The sequence below is a fragment of the Centruroides vittatus genome, unplaced genomic scaffold (genome assembly GCF_030686945.1).
Source record: "Centruroides vittatus isolate TY-2023 unplaced genomic scaffold, ASM3068694v2 contig_15, whole genome shotgun sequence".
NCBI classification, from domain to species: Eukaryota; Metazoa; Arthropoda; class Arachnida; order Scorpiones; family Buthidae; genus Centruroides; species Centruroides vittatus.
In genome coordinates, this window is record NW_027120927.1 from 141,696 (window position 1) to 162,514 (window position 20,819).

The 20,819-nt window shown below is 32.7% G+C and overlaps 1 protein-coding gene across 1 annotated transcript in view; it reads right to left on the bottom strand.

Moving 5' to 3' along the window:
- Nucleotides 1–20,819, bottom strand: part of RagC-D (Ras-related GTP binding C/D) — a 51,046-nt gene that overhangs the window by 7,682 nt on the left and 22,545 nt on the right. The window contains exons 3-8 of the mRNA XM_067262505.1: nucleotides 15,034–15,128; nucleotides 14,792–14,925; nucleotides 14,515–14,714; nucleotides 7,844–7,958; nucleotides 7,630–7,772; nucleotides 7,385–7,533 (exon numbers count right to left, since the gene is read on the bottom strand). Of these exons, the coding sequence (XP_067118606.1) occupies nucleotides 7,385–7,533; nucleotides 7,630–7,772; nucleotides 7,844–7,958; nucleotides 14,515–14,714; nucleotides 14,792–14,925; nucleotides 15,034–15,128 (836 nt within the window). The remainder of the gene's footprint in view (nucleotides 1–7,384; nucleotides 7,534–7,629; nucleotides 7,773–7,843; nucleotides 7,959–14,514; nucleotides 14,715–14,791; nucleotides 14,926–15,033; nucleotides 15,129–20,819) is intronic.

Here is a 20,819-nt window from a genome sequence, read left to right on the forward strand (position 1 = left end):
TTTTTGTAGGTGTCCAGTGAAAAGAAATATCACCTCACACAACACGCACAAGGTGCTCTGCATAAATCAAATGTTGAACAAAAATATAAAATGAAACAGATGCTCCAGAGACTTCATCCAAGAAAAATGAGTTTAGTTCTGATTTGTGTCGTGCTATTATAGCGGCAAATATTCCATTTAAAACTTTGGAGAACACTCATTTCAGAAATTTCTTGGAGAAGTACTGCCACCAGAAAATCCCTTCAGAGTCTACACTTCAAAAGAATTATGTACAACCTGCGTATGAAGATGTTATTTCCGAGATAAGAAACTATCTTGAGGACTCTTACTGGTGGTTCTCTGTTGATGAAACAACGGATAGTCTTGGATGCTATGTTGCCAACTTGATTGTTGGAAAACTTGATCCCGATGGACCCTCCAGAGCTCACCTCGTGTACACGAAGGTGAGCTCTGGAACCATAAAACAGTGGCCGATTTTGTGAGCAATGGACTAAAGATAATTAATCCCGACGAAGACAAAGTTCTAGTAGCCATAACAGATGCTGTTTCATACATGGCTTCTGTTGTGAAAACACTTAAGATTTTTTTCCTGCTCTTGTCCATGTAACATGCTTGGCCCATGATCTGAATCAAGTAGCAAAGCAAATCAGAGTAGAATATGAGAAGGTGAATAAACTCATCTCCTCTGTCAAGAAAGTGTTCATTAAAGCCCTGTGAAGAGTGTAAGCTTTTCAGCAGATGCTCCCAGATGTTGCTCTTGCTCCAGAATCTGTTCTCACTCATTTGGGAACTTGGCTGAAGGCTATTAACTACTATAGTGAACATTTCTCTGATATAAAGGAACTTCTGGCCACTTTAGTAGATGATGCAGTTTGTATAACTATAAAGCCAAAGAAATTTTGAATGACATTTATGTTCAGAATGACTTGGTGTACATCAAGTCTCATTTCACATTCATTGCAAGATACTATTACTGTTCTTGAAAGTAGTGGAAAACTTATATATGAACAAATTGATCTCCTCAACAGAGCAAAGCAGAAACTATGTGATGCACCAACACTACTGCAGAAAAAGTGAGGAAAAAGTTGGATGCAGTGCTTCAAAAGAATACTGGATTGAAGTCCTTGTTTGTTATGGCTGATATTTTGGCAGGAAAGAAGAGCAAAACTGAAAGTGAATTTTCAGTTCATCTACTTCCAAGGTTGAAATACTGTCTGTTATCTTCAGTAGATGTGGAATGCTCTCTCTGCATATAAATTAATTCTCAGTAACAAATGTTGCAACTTTTCTATTGAAAATTTGGAAGTAGTGCTTGTAATATATTGTGAAGCTAACTATGGGAAACAGAGTGAATAAAAAATGTAAAGATAATTGTTTGTCTACTTTTGTGTTTGCATCATCCTGAATATGTGCATTTTTGTTTGGAATGCATATGTTAAATAAATAATTCATCATCCTGATGAGTACATTAATTGTTCATTGTGCAAATTTTGACCGCCTATTTCTTTTGTTTATGAAGCCTAAGTGAGGCAATTTAAGAGTCTATTTTAAGCATCTAAAACACCACTTTTAAGGGCCTAAATGTCTGCTGTCTACTGATAAATCTGCTATCCTTTAACACAGAAAGAAGTCAATCAAGATCCAATCAAGATCCAATCATAATCTACCAAATTTGATTAATAAAATTAGTTTATTTAAAGAACTAATGAGGCAAAAAACAAAGCTAAGAGTCAGTTGCCCAAGTTTTAATCTTTAGACCTACACTGAACACAATGCACAAACATAGATCTTTGGGGTAAAATTTAAGACAAATTAATCAGCTAATTTTGGCCAGTTAAAATTTATTCTGTTAATTAACAAAGAAACAACATGGATGACAAGCTCCAGTTCTAATGTAGATAACCTTTACTATTTCATATTGATGGAATATTTTTGACAAGACTATGTCTTGCTTATAAAATCGTACTGCCTGATGTCTTACCAGCTTAGAGGTATGAAGGAGTACATGTCAGGAGTTGAAACGTGGCACAGAGTATTAGGTGCCCAAATCATGCACGCATAAAGAAACCAGACCTGTAGGTAGTCAGGAGACCGAGAACCAAGACAAAATAAAATACAAAATGGCGACACACTCTAAAAACAGGCAGTACTGCGAGATTTGTGCATGTGTTGCTTGTTGGGAAGTTGGAAATACAAATATTGTGAAATCAAATTTTGACAAACGAATCTTTGAAAAAAAACCCATTTACCTGTCCCGTGTTATTCCCCACATATTTCTGGTCGCCATGTGCTAATCTTGACTCATTGACCAGAGATCTCATTTCATCATCAGAACTTTTTGAAACTAGATGGCGTGTTGTTATAATTTTATATTAAAACTAACTTCCAAAATATAATTTTTTTTTTCTTTTTACATTTATTAATATATATATTTTGTTTGTGCAAAATAAAAAAATAATTGCAAACGATATAATAGCCACCATTATTTTTTCAAAACTGGGAAATTTTTGCATTGACAAAATTTCAACCAGGGCATCGTGCAACGGAGAGAAATTTCAACATTCGATAGGTTAATTTCACTGAAAATGCATCGTGGATGATGTCGTGGCTGTGGCCGGCAAAGTTTGAATGATCCCACTCAAAACCAAGAATACCAAAGATGATTGGAGAATGAGAATGAGACCTGCCGTGAGCATCAAAGTGATCCCACTTAGTAGTGAGTCTCTGAGACAGTCTTGTCCCAAATATGGCCTTGCCGTTTTACTTGTTTTAATTAAAATGATCATATAATGCTCTTGGTAAAGCAAGTGCACAATAAAACAATTTTTCAGCTACTTGCAAAGTCTAAGTAGCTCGTGTGATGAACCTAGTTTATTTTTCAGGTTAGTGACAAATGTTAAATTTATTCCACTGATTTAATCTATAGTTTAAACCCTAACTTATGCAAGTGGAGAAATAGATGAGTGAGAAGTCATTAATTAACTGAATGTTTTTCAAGATCTAAAATCTCTCGTTGTTCAATTGAAAATGAAATGAAATAAAAAGATGAGATATCATTGTAAGTGCTTTCAGTAATATATTAAGATAGTTAAAGGCTTTTAATAAAATTTTTTAAATTACAGCTTCATTCTAGAATGCTTAGATTACATTTAGTGAATGCTCATTCAATTTTTAAAAAATTATAAATTAATGGGTATACCATGACAAAATGCTTATGTAAAATAAAAAATATATAGGAAAAACTCATTTGCATATATATAAGAATATATCTATATAAAATTACTTACAAAATACAAAAATTAGGCTATGTAATGATGGTCTTCATCTGTAACACTGACAAATATTTCTATCATCATCTATCTAGAGCTGGATAATGTATATGTAATAATCATTGCTCCATCCTAAGAAACTTCATTGTAGTGAATGCAGTGATAGATGTGGCATAGTCACCCCATTTAGCACTATCCATACACACAGTATTGTCAATAAATTTTAGGACAATTATAAACACTCAGAATATATATATATTTTTTTAATCAATTTTTTGCCATGTACTGTACACATACTTTAGAGCAGTCATACAATTTTTGTAAAGCAATAGAAAATTCCTCTTTTTCCTGATCACCTTTGACAGTCAGTTTCATGCATCAAGAAAAATCTTTGGAATGGGAATGCAACAGAATAAACACTGTCAGGTTGTTAAACTAAGCACTGCTCACAGCAATGCCATTAAGAGCATTGCTAAACTTATTTTCTTAAAGCACTGCATGCAGCAATCCTTGCAGCAGTCTCACTGATTCAAGATTAATCTGCAAAATCTGCAGTGCTAGGTTCAGTTGCTTCTCTCACTGCAACAAGATGGCTGCCTCCACAAAAGAAAATATGCAAAGTTGAATTCTTATATGATGTGACAATAAAATTGTAATTTTTATCACCATAAATCGATATTGTGTTTGTACTAATTTTTCTTTTACTACTCATTAATAATTAATAAATACTCATTACTAAAATAAAAGATTTGACAAAAAATTTTATTATCTACTTTATGTTGAAGAAGAAAGCTGCACACATTAAATTAAAATCATTAATTTTATCTCCCAAACAAACTTACATTGCAAAAATGAATTACTTTTAAAATGTTTCAAATGAAATAAATCACAAAACATTCCAACAGCTATACCAAGATCCACCATGTTGGAACTGCAGCCCTGCATGTGCATTCTTAAAAGACCAGCAGCAGTTTCACATCGAAAGCAGCAGTGCTGAATTTACCAACATGCAGTGTTTCAAGGAATGATCTAATACTTCTTTATAAAACTTTGCAGTCACTCTTCTTGTACAAATTTTGTGAATTATGTCTTTAGAATAAAAAAGAAAATACAGTCAACTCTGCATAAGTGGGGAAGTGGAAGTGTGTCAAGTTATCCGATGCGACAACTAAAGCAAAGTTAGAAAAAAAACCACAAAACTACAATTAATAAAATACAGTAGTGCGTTATACAGTAGTATAGGCTTACAATACATTGTGTCCTCCATTTGCAATTACTCTGTAGATGAAAAACTGAAAAATTCGTTTAGTGTTGTTTGTTTTGAGCACTTAACTGTCTCGACTTTCTTTTTCGACGATCACGAATGCCTTTAAAACATCATCTTTGCAATTGTCAATTGTTGGCAAGTAACGTCTAAGGATTCTTAATGCCTCTAGCATGAGAAAATGCAAAATTGGATTCTGGTGTGATGATGTAGACTGTATATTTTCTTTTTGTTTATCTGTTATTATTTTATACATAAAAATACATAAAAAATGTTAAGGCATTTTTATTAATATGTATATATATGTTACAGTAAAAACCCGTTTTTAGTGAAAACGCGTTTTAACTAGTTGAAACTAGTTTTTACTGGATAACATTGTTATAACCCGTTTTGTCTAGTTAAAACTAGAATTTACTGCTGTACATGTTTTGATTTTAGATAAAACTAAAATCAAACATTAACTTTTTAACTTTTAACATTAGTTAAAACTAATTTTAGCTACATAAATATGTTTGGGGGAAATAAATAAAGCGATGATTGGGATTAAAACACTTGTATTATTTAAAATGATATTTATTGAAAATATTGGTCACACATCTGCGTTATTAACATTAATTAACCCTTTGTCCCCGAAGGCACCGATCGATCGGTACCCTGGCTTTTTAAGCAAAACTTTGAGGGTACCGATTCGTCATTACTTTGGTAAATATCAATTTTTTTAAATTTATTAACAACAGATATAATCTCGTTCGATACGAAGTGAATAAAATATAATAATTCATTATATTAGTTGATAGCGGTATAAAATTTTGATTTCAAACAAATGTTTGATATAATGTGCGATAATTTCACAACGAATAAACATACACGCATAAGTGTTATATCGAATTGTACAAAACAATACTCTACGTCTTTCCGGCTAGGTGACAGCAAACAACTATGTAATTAGACAATGTTAATTTTCACAAAATGTTACAAATTATCAAGTTCATGTGTCAGTTCTGATATATATTTTTTTTTTTCTTATAAATTTTTCTAATAAAATGCATTGAAAAATATCTTATTTAAAACTAAAGATATTAATAAATGTAAGCGATTTTTTTCATATAGATATAATGATAATTTGATTTTTGGTGAACTTTTAAAATAATATCGCCCGACTGACCTATATTGCCCTAGGAGGGATCGCAAAATAAACATAAACAAGACGTCGGGGAGAAAAGGGTTAAAGCGATACGAAATTCATCATACGCTATAGGAACGTGTTAGCCAAATGACCTTGGTCGAAACAGTTTTTACTAAGCCATTTTGTTAAAACCCGTTTTGTCTAGTTAAAACTAGTTTTAACTCAAATTCATTTTTGACTAGCAGTAAATTCTAGTTTTAACAATGACATCCAGTAAAAACTAGCTTCAACTAGTTAAAATGTGTTTTCACTAAAAACGGGTTTTTACTGTAACATATATATATATTAATAATATTAATAATATTATTATATTATTAATATTATTATTATATTATTAAATATATTAATTATTTTATTAATAAATAAATACAGTCTCCTCTTGAAAAAAAATGAGTTTACACCACATGTGCAGAGTGAATTCATTTTTTCAGGAGAGGGTGACGGCTTATTGGAGTGTGGGACAGCAAAAGTATGTCGACTTATCCAGTGGTGACAAGTTAAACAATGTCGAGTAAACCTGAGTTTTTTAACATTAATGCCTATGTAAGTCGGCCGGGACCACAGAAACTGACTACTTAACCAATGGTGTCGACTTATGCGGACTCGACTGTAAATCATTCTTTGAAATTTCAGTATCTTTGGTCAGAAATCTCTCACTAACCTATTCTGAATTCTGATGCTTGGCTTCAAATCATAAGCAAAACAAAGTTAATCTATTGTAACGATTTTGTTGAAAAACTTTTCTTTGCATCCATTGTCATGATGATGTCCTAACAAACTATGACTCGATTTCTTTGCTTAGCTGTTAAGACATGTAGAACAAATGAACATACCATCCTCTTCTCAAAATGCAAACAGTTTCGGGGATGTTCAAAGTCTCAGCTATCATCCATGATATTATTTGACAACTTATTCTTCAATTTGGCAATAGCGTCAACATTTGTTGTTTGAATAGATGTGGCCATCCCATATCTATCACCATCTACCAATTCTCTTCTGTCATGAGATCATGAGACAATAAATAGTACTTGAAGAAAATAGATTGGTTCAGAGCTTCATTCCAGTATAATTTTGTACCAATTTCAGGGTTTCTGTAGCAGAAAGACTTACTCTAAAACAAAATTTAATCATAATTTTTAGTTCACTTTGAATTGATGACACAGTAATAAACAGTTTACACTAGACATTATAACTCAAATTTCTGAACAGACTTGTCTATTCATCTGAAGGATAATGCCAAAGTTGCTATTACTTAATTGGCACAAGGTGTATACACCACTACTATCCTAGAAAATATTAAGTCTTAAAACTTATGGACTGCACTTTGTACTCTTTAATTCTGATCATGAGAGTTCTAGAAGTGCATCCCATGTAACTGCAGTCTGTAAGTCATGTAATTTAAATTGGCTATCCTTTTGCTACAGTTTCTGTTTATACTAGTGAGGTATTGTCCTCACTTTTTTATTACTTTTTATAACTTTATGTTATTTGGGTTCCAAAATAACACTACTTCTTACAAAATATATGATAAACTGCTGAACTGTGTTAGTGACAATTTTGAAAATAAAATAAAATGAATAATAATTCATTCCTACATATACAGTACAGTTTTACAAAGGATTTGATCAAATTCTTATAAGACAATAAAAAATATCTAGAAATTACCTTGTCTATCAAAATTGTCTTCTCTTAAAATACAGACCAGAGCAAGAAATCTGTTCACCTCCCTCAAGTACAGAACAGTTCCATTGTTAAGCTTAATAATACTTGAAGACCAGTTATCAAATGGACTACCTTCTCCATCATCGGGTAATCTATTAAATTGTTTCAAACCAAAGTAAAATTAAAGTACTGAATTTGCATTAATCTTAACAAATGCTTTCTATTGTAAAAATCTGTATGACGCTCACCCATAAATACAAGATATATCAATGACTACATCAATCATGTCACAGCAGAGTTCGTATGACTGCATGTCAACCGGTGAACTATCGGTTGCAATATAGATTTTACTGACTACATCAAATAGAAATGCCTTTTCTATTCCAGAATTCTGTAAACAAGAAAACAGAACCATTTAAAATTTATTTACATATTCTTTTCTGGAAACAAATTTTTATTTACCGAAATAAATAGGTTGAGAAGATTTTCTAAAGCTGGAAGCTGAGGAATAAGTTTCTGTACAACTTTGCTGAAAGCTTCAAATATAGAATGATCATAGATACTGGTAAGATAAAAGCTACAAGAGAAAACAAGAAATTACAATAATAAATAAAAAAGCTTAATTTTCTAAAATATAAATTTAATATTTAAAATGATTTTTCTTGACAATATTTCAATAATTTACACATTTATTGAAGTTAAGAGTATGTGAAAATATAAAGTTAATTTATGAGGAATTAGACATTCTACACAAAACAGTTGCAGGGTCCAATACTGAAACACAAGAGAGCAATGAAAGAAGAATATTTAAACATAAAATGTGTTTATTAAACATAATAAATGATGCAAGGTAAAGAAATGAAGCCAAATGTTATTTTTTGGGCCACTATATTTTGTTTGATTATTTTTCTTGTAAGATAGATTTAAGTTAGAAGAAGCATTTTCTATTGGATAAAACCTGTTAAACATCTTTTGGCTTTTTGATTCAAAATAATTACTGCTACTAATTTTGTTCAGCATTAAGTTTTTCCTACATGTATTGTTGTATCACTTAAAGAGTTAGTGTTAATTAAACTTCACAATTAGCAAATTTCTTTTATTAGACTACCAACCATATTTACTCGAATATAAGATGACATCGCATACGGGACGAGGTGTGACTTTAAAGATCAAAATAAAGAAAATTAGATTTATTAATACAATTCAAATTTTATTTTGTTTTAATAACAAATAAAATATCAAATGCATGTAAATGCACACGTCGTCCTGCAAAAATCTTGTAAAATCGACAACATAATTTGTTCGTGTAAAACTGAACAATCGGGAACCTTTTTTGCCAATTCTTAACAGTCGAATTCACTCTTTGTCAATTACACTTATGAGTTTCTTCAAATTCTGATTTCTAAATAATCATCTGTTTTCACGTGGGAATGAATTAAAGCTTATATCAGGCTCCCATGTAATTTTGGAATTCAATTCAAAATCTTTGCTTTTCCTATTGCTATTCATCTTTACTCCTGATAATAAACAAGAACAATTCAAATCACCCAGATAAAATACTTTTGTTTTTAAACTCCAGAAGGTGAGAATCCGGTAATAAATGCAAATGCACAGTTTACAAAAATTATACAAAAACGAAAAGAATTCTTTGCTCGCGTATAAGACGACCTAGGTTTTTGAAGGAATGAAAAATGGATAAAAACCTCATCTTATATGCAAGTAAATACAGTATTTCAGTTTTTGTGAACATTAAATTTGTTAATATTCAGACCATATATCTAATAAATTAGATATAAGGTCACCAATTCCAACCTTATAGCTTAAACGTATATTGCAAAAGGTTTTACAAACAACTAGATGTCACATTCAAAAACGTTAATGAAGAATTAAGTAAATGTTTGTTTGAATTATTGCTAAAACTGAAATGTCTGCTAATTATGTGATTATGTATATACCATATATCTTGGCAGATAAGACTAGGTATAAATTTTCGTCGAAGTTTTATAGTTTTAGCATATATCTGTCCTATAAGATGACTCCCAAACTATCAACAGCCTGTGAATTTAGTTTAGATCAGCTATCATCATCTGCGTAATAATACTGTATAGCATATACAGAATTGTGACTCTTTGTATGTGACAATGCGTACAGAATGTGTGACTTTTTGTAATTTTTCTAATGAACAAATTTTATTTTCTTGCACTGCCTTGCGATTGTTGCAAACATTCGGGTAATGACCTTGATTATTCACATAAACATCATAAGGGTTATTCTATTTTGTGCACATACCCTACTCTCTACTAGTAAATAATTACGGTTTGTCTGTTCTTTTATAATAGTTTTAAATTAAATAAATTCCAATCTAATTTTTTTTTTGTATCTGTCCTATAAGACAACTCCAGATTTTGGGGGCCTATTTTTATGATTCAACTATCGTCTTATCTGCCGAGATATAAGGTAATATTATATGTATCTGAACTAGGAAATCTCAAGAAATAAGTTCCTTGACAAATATTAACTCCAGATCTAGTGATGGGCACTGATGTAGAATATACAATGCATTTGCCTATTATGTCATAACTGTAAATGCAACGAGCAATTATTTATTATGACATTGTCACAATGCCAAGCTGAAATTTTTAAAATATATAAAGGAACAACACCGGAGTGAAAATAAATGAAAACCAACAACTTTAGTGCCTTTGACCGGTGTGCTTCTCTCTTCTTTCTCTGTAAAACGCAAACGTTTTCGAACCTCGTTGGTTCTTCGTCAGGCGTAACGGAATTCTGTTCGACAAAATTTTAGAAAAAAATTTGCATTCTGGAACGCTGTCGCGTGTAGCCGATGTCGTCATATTAGACTTGCGCGATGTGAGTATAGCGCTACGTCAGGGATCTGTTGAGAAAGGCTTCCCAAGCCGATGATAAGATGATCTCCTTTTTAAAATTGATGCAGTGCGTGTTACTGCGGGTGTTGAGTAAGATGTATATAGCTTCAAGCCATTTGAGGCCTCGCCTCAAATGGCTTGAAGCTATATACATCTTACTCAACACCCGCAGTAACACGCACTGCATCAATTTTAAAAAGGAGATCATCTTATCATCGGCTTGGGAAGCCTTTCTCAACAGATCCCTGACGTAGCGCTATACTCACATCGCGCAAGTCTAATATGACGACATCGGCTACACGCGACAGCGTTCCAGAATGCAAATTTTTTCTAAAATTTTGTCGAACAGAATTCCGTTACGCCTGACGAAGAACCAACGAGGTTCGAAAACGTTTGCGTTTTACAGAGAAAGAAGAGAGAAGCACACCGGTCAAAGGCACTAAAGTTGTTGAAATTTTTAATTTATTTAATTTAAAATATATGCTCTCCACTTCAAATTAGTACTGGCTTGCCCCTGTACATCATAGTTTTCTTTGAACAATAGTGTCATGCCATTCATCTATTTAACACCTTTCAGGGAAATTTTTGAATTGAAATAACATGACTTCCAGTTTGCATTGGAAGTTGTTATATAGTTAATCAGGCCTCCTGCCCCTAAAGTTTCTATATCTTGTCTCATCTTTCTCCTAACTAACTCCATTCTTGAGATTAAGGAAAGGCAGATGGCCAAACAATAGTGGGAATTTATAGATCTACATTTTTTCAAATATGTTACATCTCATTTTGCTGTTTTTAATGTAACAAGTTTTAACTCATAACACCTGACAATGACAATGTTCATATGCATATATGCATGCATGCAATTTCAGTAAGAAAGATAAAAATATTTTACATCATCATCATTTGTTCAATTATACGAGCACTAAGGTGGCTTTTCTTTTTTGCTAGATTTATTATACCATCAATAAAAAGGAGGACAAGCTTTAAAAAAACTTTTTTCTTTGAGTATGCATTTCGGACAATTACAATTTTGTAACATTACAATAAATTTATGCTAACCTGTATGTAATTTTTCTCTATATAGTTGTAACACAAGAGTTGAAAAGGGACATAAAAGATCATTAGGAGACTTACATGGATTATGAGAAATCCAGGAGTTGTTACTTTAGATAAAATGTGGAATGCAATTATTGATTAGCAGGTATAAGCTAATATAATGATTAAATTGGAAATGATTTACAAATGGAAAAAACAAACAACATAGATGTAAAAAGTTATGAACTTACTGCGAACATAACGGCATGGTATATAGTGTTGGAAAAAACACCCCAATATACATGACACAGTGCTGAGTTAAGATTTTAAAATTTGGGAAACCGTGATGGTTTGAGAGAAAAATTAAATTTCGTCTTTAGAATGTTAAATTAGTTCAAAACCCAGCGAAAACAAAATTTTTTCAATTTAATTACCAGAGGGTGATCGCATCTCTCCCTGGAATCACTTCCTTTCCCAGAGGACTCATTGAATGTGTCACCAGGAACTAACAACAAATATCCACCATTGGTCAGAATTAGTAACATGGCTAAAAAGAGAGCATCAAAACTAAAGGAGAAGGACTCCAAGAAAAAAAAAAAAAAAGAATTGAATCGAGAACAAGGTGGTCATCAAGATTCTGGGAGTTCGCCAATCTACCTCCTTTTCATGTGAGTGCTCCATCGCTGATCCTTTCATCTGCCTTTCCACCAATCCATAGACTGCCATTCCTGTCCCCATTGTTACCATTCTCCAAACTTGACAAGCTAACATAACAAACTCAAATTTCCTTGACAATCCAGGACAATCCCATTCATCAAGCAATCTACAATCTTTGAGCTATGACCTCAACAATCAACCCACCATCAAGGTAATTCGTATTGCACGTAATATTGTAAACTCTCTCTCTCTCGGCTAGTCACCCATTAACTTGAATACTCAATCATGTTATGCTATATAGCTTTATCCAATTTAAGCTGCTATTTGAAAGCTAAACAGAACTCTGTTATCCTATGTTTACGTGTAAATAGGTTATATAAATAAACAGGTCCTTTTTTCTTTATAAGTAAGTTGTAGTGTGCACTTCTTTCAGACTCGACATTTCTCAGTCTGTCTCTTTCCTGAACCCATACAAGACCACTCACGCAAAATCGGAACAGCAACCAACAAGGTTTTTGTATCTGCCTTAAAAGATATAGTGATGTCAGTCTTGACATAGGCATCATCATTCTGATGCCAACCCTCTGATCACACTGTGATGAAACTGTAACCACAGTCATACAAATAACTGAAGCATCAAAGGAATATGTAATGTGTCAATATAATTCTCTGTATTTTAAAATAAACTTATCTAATTTAAAAAATTGTTTTGTATGTTGAATTAAACTAACAAATCTTTTGCTCTTCATATAAGCTTTTTTATTAAAATAAAATACTCAATCTTTTCTATGTCAAATATTTCAGCAATAAAATAATGTTAATAAGAAAAAATAAACATTAATAAACGTAAAATAATTGGTTGGTTGGTTTTGCAGTTTTTTGGCACAAGAGTCTAGGTAGGCTAGAGTAGTCTGTAGGCTAAAGGTAGGCTGAAGTTTGGCCAGTTATGTAGCAAAATAGTCATAAGGAACTTTCATAATTAATAGTTAAAGCTGATCTGTGTCAATTACCAGGCAAAGACTTACCAATGATTTACTTCTCAAAAAGTACTTAAGAGTCAATAAGAAAATATTAGGTGGTTCAGTAAACATTTCCAGTCAATCTCGAAACCTGAAATTGAATCCAGGCAAGTCAAAAATACCAACAATTTTTTGTGGAGTAGTCCATCTTGGATATGTTGGGCCCATCCATGCACCTGTTTGCACCATTGTGAGCCTGGCCTAACCCATAATGGGCTTGCTAAAGTAAGTCTCAGCCAACAGAGCAAAAAAGTTTTAATAAAAACCCAAGAAACTATGCTACACTCATACATGTCTTATCTTTTAATTAGTAAGCCTGTTGGTCAGGTGTGAACCCCAGACCAACTATCAGTGTTCAGCAGTTTAATCCCTCTTGGACACTGATCAGCCAAACTACAGAGGAACTATAAAGATTATGAAAACACTATAGGATAATCAATTAAAAATTACTATACAATAAGTCCTGAACATTAAATCTCCCAGTTAAGTACTTTTGTGCCTAAAGGCTTGAAAGTACTTACTATTTCCAGTTGATTCTCTAATAATGCTTTTGGATTATAATGCTTGAAGATTTCATAATTTATATTTAGAATTAAAAGCAATGTTTAAAAATTTGGGAAAATTTATTTATATATCAAGATTAACTGATAAACATCTATCTGCCATTATTATTGCCTTATTGTCCTTATTTCAATTCTTCTTATTGTGAGGAAGGTGCAAGGTGAGGAACTGTCAAAAGAAATAGAAAGAATCAAGACAGAGGTCTGGTACCTAAGAATATATAAAAAAGAACAAATAAGACTACTGACTCTGAGCCTACCAGTAAGTATAAGTAGAAATCTACAAAAGCATGATATAAAGAAGATAACAGGAGGCTCAATAAAGAAAGTCTGTTTTCTTTAAAAACTTTTGCTCAATTTTGAATAAATACTTAACACCAGTTTAACGGTCCTGTTAATAATTAATGTCCAAGTTGATAATAAGAATCTATCTGCCATAACGAAGATTGTTCTCAGTCTTAGAATCCAGATATTGGAAAACTAGGAGGAGGAAGATAGTGCTGGCAAGTTTCTGGTGAAAACAATTAATTTTAGTTTTATAAATATGTACATTAAATAAAATAAACATTTAAATAAAAGCAATACTATAGCAATTATATATTGTTGAGTTGAATTCACTGAACTACATAATGTGTTTTAATTGCTCTATCTATATTCCTGCATTCTCACTTCAAATTATAATTTTAAGAAAATTTGTAAATGTGATGTGGCCCACATGAATCTTACCAGTCACATTAATGGCCTGTTGTTTAAATGAGTTTGACACACCTGGTATAGAGTCTTATTTTATATTTATCCTGGTGTGGTAGATATGTATTTAATTAGCTTTGTGCATATGAAATTTTTTTTACATTTGTAATGTTCATTATTTCAGATTTATTATTTAAGAATAGTTACATTTTTAACATATATGCTGTAAATTTCTTTCAATTTCAAATGATCTATTTGTACAGTAAAATTTATATTTTTCTCACCTTAAATTTATGTTGTCTAAAGCATTATCAGATAAATCATCATTGGCCCTCTGATGAATATCTCTCTGCGTTTCTATTTTATGATCATCCGATAACCCGTCTACTTTATGAATGAATACTTCAAATTTTATGTCTGGATTGACTTTGTATGCCTTTGTCACTGTCATGTGAAGTTTTGATAATGCTTCCATATAATCATCCTGGAAACATAGATGTGTCTTGTAAGATTTTATTACATACAGTTTTCTTAAGCATCTCAAATATATTAAAAAATTACCTGTGCGTCTATAACGTAAACGAGAGCACCGCATCCACCAAATATCATTTCTATATCAAATGTAGGATCAAAGAAATCTATCTGTCCAGGGAAATCCCAGATTTGAAACTGAACAAAGGAACTATTAGATATATCTGAAAATTATTATATATATTAAACATTTACTAAATTATGTACAAACAATTCATACAAATTTTATGTAAAAGATTGCCTTTACAGAATAAAATGTTTTAATAACTTACCATCTTTAACTATTTTATTTGTACTTTCTAAAAATAATGTTTCATTTGGTGACATTTTATGAAAAACAACTTTCTGAATAGACGACTTTCCACTCCTGAAATTAAAATTTCCAAAAATACAATAAACTGTAATTTTAAAACAAGAAATTTTTAAATTAATGGGATGTAAAATGTTTCCTCAATTAAGAATGTGTCATTTTTTTCATTAGAAACTTGAAATTCATGGGTTTTCCATTATAAAATTTCAATTTATAATAATTATTTATACAAATTAGTATTTTGTCTTATAATAGTTCCATTATTTTTTGTAAAATAGTAACAATATACAAAAATTTTGATGTCAGTAGAACAACAATCACTTTGCTGCTACACTTCAAATAATGCATTGTTGCATACATCTAGACTTACCATAATATTTTTTTCTCAAACCGGGGACAATTTTGAGAAAATACTCAAAACAAAAAATAAAGCCTACTAGCTATAATAGCTATAAAAATAAAGCCTACTAGCTATAATAGCTATAAAAATAGTTCGCACCGGTTATCGGTTTTAGAAGGTATTTAATTTTTTTTCTGTTTATACAACCCGGTGTGGGAGAAGTGTTAAAGCCTACTAGGATTGAAAAGGCTATATAAAAAGCTGTTAACAAAAAACAGAGTTTAAAGCAATTTTTAATAATTCAACTGAACAAACCTTATTATTCAGAAGTTATTAATATTTATCACTAGTGTGAAATTCTTTGTCACTTAAATTGGTACCTTTAAAATATGACAACGTATTTGAGGAAGTTCCTATTGCTACAAGGCTTGCCTTAGGTTTTACACATTTCAAGTGATTTTTAATGTTTGAATGCCCACCATGAGTTACAGAAAATAAAATTCTGAAAAGCACAGTTCATATTTTACTTTGTCAATATGATCACAAAAACGGATAATCCTTTTTTCAATCATCAGTAAACACACAGTTTCTTTTTGGAGATTAAATTAATGTACTGTACGGTACAAAATAATTGCAAATGCTGACTAGCAATTTGAACCCAACTAGTTACATTTAAAAAACTGTTTCAGCAACTTAAGGTGTAGTTGGGTGGTCTATTCATTTAGATAACATTAAAAGTACTTTGATCAAGATACAAAATATTTAGATTGGCAACAGTGAGTGTAACTAAACAACTCTCACAATTTTTTAAATTGCAGCCGTTTTTATTACTATTCAAACGTTTTTGGTCATCTTTAATGACCTTTTTCAAGAAGAAACAAAAACCAAACAACAGATTTGTATTAACAATAAAATTTGCTTTTGGAATGCTTTTTAAAAATTTTTTCAGTGCACATACTCCTAAAAATATATTACAATATAAGTGCTAATAAAAGGAAAAACATAATAAAATGATTATATAAATACAAACATAAATAAAGATAACTAAAATACATATATAAATTAATACAAGAGTGCACCCGTAACTGGCTGCCATATCGCCTTTCTGTAAATCATCTCATTATTTACTGCCACGTCTTTTCTTCTGTATACAGCTAACTACTTTCTTGAAACAACTTTATAAAACGCTGGCTCTCCATGCTGCCGATATCTTACTTGCCCCTCTGAAGTTGATCGCCTGCCCTTCATGGCTGGTTTTGAATATCTGTCAAGCCTCTGCATATTTGAAGTGTTTTCTATCATGAATTTTTTGTGTCATATTTGCTTTTTCCCATTCCGTTTTAACTTCTGTAGGGTCTGCTAAAATATATGTTGCTAGTGCTGTGCTTGGCTGTTCATTCCTTATGTTTCTGTTATGCTCCGTCAACCTTTCTTTAAGTGACCTCCCTGTGGCTCCAATGTAATAAAGCTCCTTCTGCCACCTTCTATCTATTACTGGGATTCTATAGACTCCAGGAATATGTCTCTGGTACAACATGTCTTTGTCTGCTTTTAACATTTGATAAACTGTAGGGGTTTCTTTTGAAAACTATTCTTTTGCTAGTTGCTGTTCCTATTCGTTTGTAGATATTGCTTAACTGGGCCCTATATTCCATCACTGTGTAATCTTCTATTTTCCTTCTTTCATTACGCTCGTTATTACCCATTTTTCTTTCGTTGGTAAATGCCTCAATGCTGACACCAAATTGCCTTGCTAACTTGCAGCACAATGCAGGATAGAAATGAAGAAAAGCGGGCAATAATGAGCGCAATGAAAGAAGAAAAATAGTAGATTACACAGTGATGGAATATAAGGCCCAGTTAAGCAATATCTACAAACGTGTGAGGGCCAAGATTTAATGAAGAAATTTTGTTTTTGTTCGATTTATTAATCATTTTTAATGTCACTTAAATTTGATGTTGAACTGTTTCCCACGGACTTACTTCCCTGTTGAAAATGACACACGCAATGTGTCATTCTCAGAACTACAAACAAACATTTGACTATTGATCCAAGATCACTAAAAAACCTTGTAGCCCAGTCATGGAAAAAACCCAGGAAGAGCCCTCAATAAAAAGGAGGGGGTAAGAACAATCAGGAGCAGTCATCATTAACCCTTTCTAAGTGTGGGTGTTCCGGCTCACTGCCGCCACCGTCACTGCTCAAGAGGCAAGAATTATCACATCTATTGCAATGAGGATAAAAAGAGGAATACGTCACATCGATACATCTAGGACTTACTAGTATTTTAAGGTATTTATCATCTCGTGAACTTATTGTGAGTTCTCTCTCTCGATCAGGGATGCGGTAGATCTTAATTATTGTAATAAGCTTAGAATGCTGTCGTAAGACTTGTAAACAAACAATACCGAAATTGCGGGACGGGCAATCCCCACCTCTTTAATTGTAACGTATTTCTGTAAATATTAAATATTGTGTGTATGTAGTATAGTTGATTATCTGTAGTAAAATGCTCCTTGTAATAGAAAAGGAGGAATGTATCAAGACAACCCAATTTGTATAGTAAAGATTATCGTATGTGTTGGTGGGAAGTGTAAAGGACTGCTTTTGGCAGAGCAGGGGTAACAGCAACACGACCTTGTTAATTGGTCCCACCTGGCGTTGTGTCTGTAAACAGTCGGGAAGACAAAGAATGTAGCATCTCTGTTTATGGGACTTGTGTGTGGGCGGCAATGTGTTTACAACATGTTAGCCTACTAGAAAAGAGGTAAACAAGAGGCGGACATTTCAATAAGCTGTTTCGTCAGAAGCAGGGCCGATGTTTTTGAAAGCTGCTGAGGAAAGGAAGAATCCTGATTGGTCGTAAGTGGCTATCCAAAAACTCCTGAAATAGTAAGAGTGGCGAGAGAAACGGGAGAAGGGCAAGAGACTAATAATACGGTAGTCTAGGGCACATGGGTAACCCACTGTACGTAGAGAGAGAGTGTGTGTCCTCCTCTGATAATGGTCTCAGGGACGGGTAAGTGCAGAGACTGGATGGGCCGTATAGTTGAGCCAACTCCACAAACCGACCGAAGCTTCCCCAGAGTATAATATTGTAGTTCCCGAAGGCTAAGCTGATACGTAAGACACCACCTGTTGTTGCCTTGTAAATATTATGTTTATAAACTTGTGTATTCTACCTACTGTAAATAAACTGTAAATTAGTGTACAATCTGAGTGTGGAGACGTACTTTCATCAAACTGAAATTAACTATCAGATCGTGACACATACGGAACTCAACGAAACAGAGTTTGGGAGATGATATCATAAGATTGTCACCTGGATTTTCACTAATATTCACCAATAAACCTTTTAGTTAATTGTTAACTTGTTGGAGGCAGAAGGAGACTACCTTCTTCAGGTAGTCTCCTTCTGCCTCCATTCCAAATCCAGAAGCCTACACGCACGATCGCTCGCGCAACAAAATTGGTGGCCATCTTGGTTTCTGTGTCTATCCGATAAAGACACAGTGGTGTCATCCTGACAAGGTACCAGAGGTACCGACCCTGCAGTCACAAATGAATAGGAATAGCAACTAGCAAAAGAATAGTTTTCAAAAGAAACCCTACAGTTTATCAAATGTTAAAAGCAGACAAAGATGCATTGGACCAGAGACGTATTCCTGGAGTCTATAGAATCCCAGTAGATAGATAGAAGGTGGCAGAAGGCAGCTTTATTACATTGGAGCCACAGGGAGGTCGCTTAAAGAAAGGTTGACGGAGCATAACAGAAACATAAGGAATGAACAGCCAAGCACAGCACTAGCAACATATATTTTAGCAGACCCTACAGAAGTTAAAACGGAATGGGAAAAAGCAAATATGACACAAAAAATTCATGATAGAAAACACTTCAAATATGCAGAGGCTTGACAGATATTCAAAACCAGCCATGAAGGGCAGGCGATCAACTTCAGAGGGGCAAGTAAGATATCGGCAGTATGGAGAGCCAGCGTTTTATAAAGTTGTTTCAAGAAAGTAGTTAGCTGTATACAGAAGAAAAGACGTGGCAGTAAATAATGAGATGATCTACAGAAAGGCGATATGGCAGCCAGTTACGGGTGCACTCTTGTATTAATTTATATATGTATTTTAGTTATCTTTATTTATGTTTGTATTTATATAATCATTTTATTATGTTTTTCCTTTTATTAGCACTTATATTGTAATATATTTTTAGGACTATGTGCACTGAAAAAATTTGTAAAAAGCGTCAATCAAATTTTCAAAAAGCCAAAATCAAATTTTATCGTTAGTACAAATCTGTCAGCGTTTGATTTTTGTTTCTTCTTGAAAAAGGTCATTAAAGATGACTGAAAATGTTTGAATAGTAATAAAAGCAGCTGCGGTTTAAAAGGTTGTATGAGTTGTTTATTTATATAACGCAATCAACGAAGAGTTTAAGTGAGTGTAACAGAGGGGATTATTTAGTTGCAAAATTGCCATTATACCCGAGACCTCACTAATTTTCCTTCTTGTATATTTAGCACTTTTAAAATTTTACCAAACAACAGAGACAAAATGACAAACTGGCCGGGACACAGGGACTACATCATCAAACCGGGACAATCCCAATCAAAACAAGACGTCTGGTAAGCCTACATACAAGCAATATAGACTGGCCAGTAAAGCCTGTTGCTGTTGTTTTTCTACAAAACAACAGCAACTATAACTTGTTAAAGAAATTTGTTGCACTCTACTCCATTAGATGTGGGATCCGTTGACCTGCTCTCTTGTGATCTGATTCACTCTAGCCTTGATGCCAATGTTTTTACATGCCTTGCTCTGCTATCACAGCATTTAGACTTTGATGTACAGTAATTTTATTTTAGTTATAGTGCACTTTTATTTTTTAATCATTTATTTAATTTTAATTTTTTTCATTTTAATTCATTTATGTTATTTATTTTATTTTATTTTATTTCCCTTTTCTCTGCCATTTTATTGTACCCCTTGTATGACTAACAGCATGCATCTACTATGTACTTTTTGTATTTCTGCCTGGCTGTGCTCAGCGGTGCCAGAGAATAAAGATTATTTGACTGACTGACTGTATGGAGTTAAAACATATCTTAAACTAGTATCAAAATTTCCCTCATCATTGACAATTTGATGCCGAATTTTAGCACCGATATAAAATTTTCCTTCTCTGATACAGTATATACACCTTTCATTAAACTTCAACAACAGGAATCTGATACCATTAAAGATAAAGCTGATTTATAACCAAATATCATATGTACAGTACCATAGATATAATTTCACACCAAACCACCAGAATGGTTAATCCAAAAAATTGTTGACTGTACCATACACAAATTATTTAACAGAATGAATTAGACTGTTACATATTAAAATAATTATA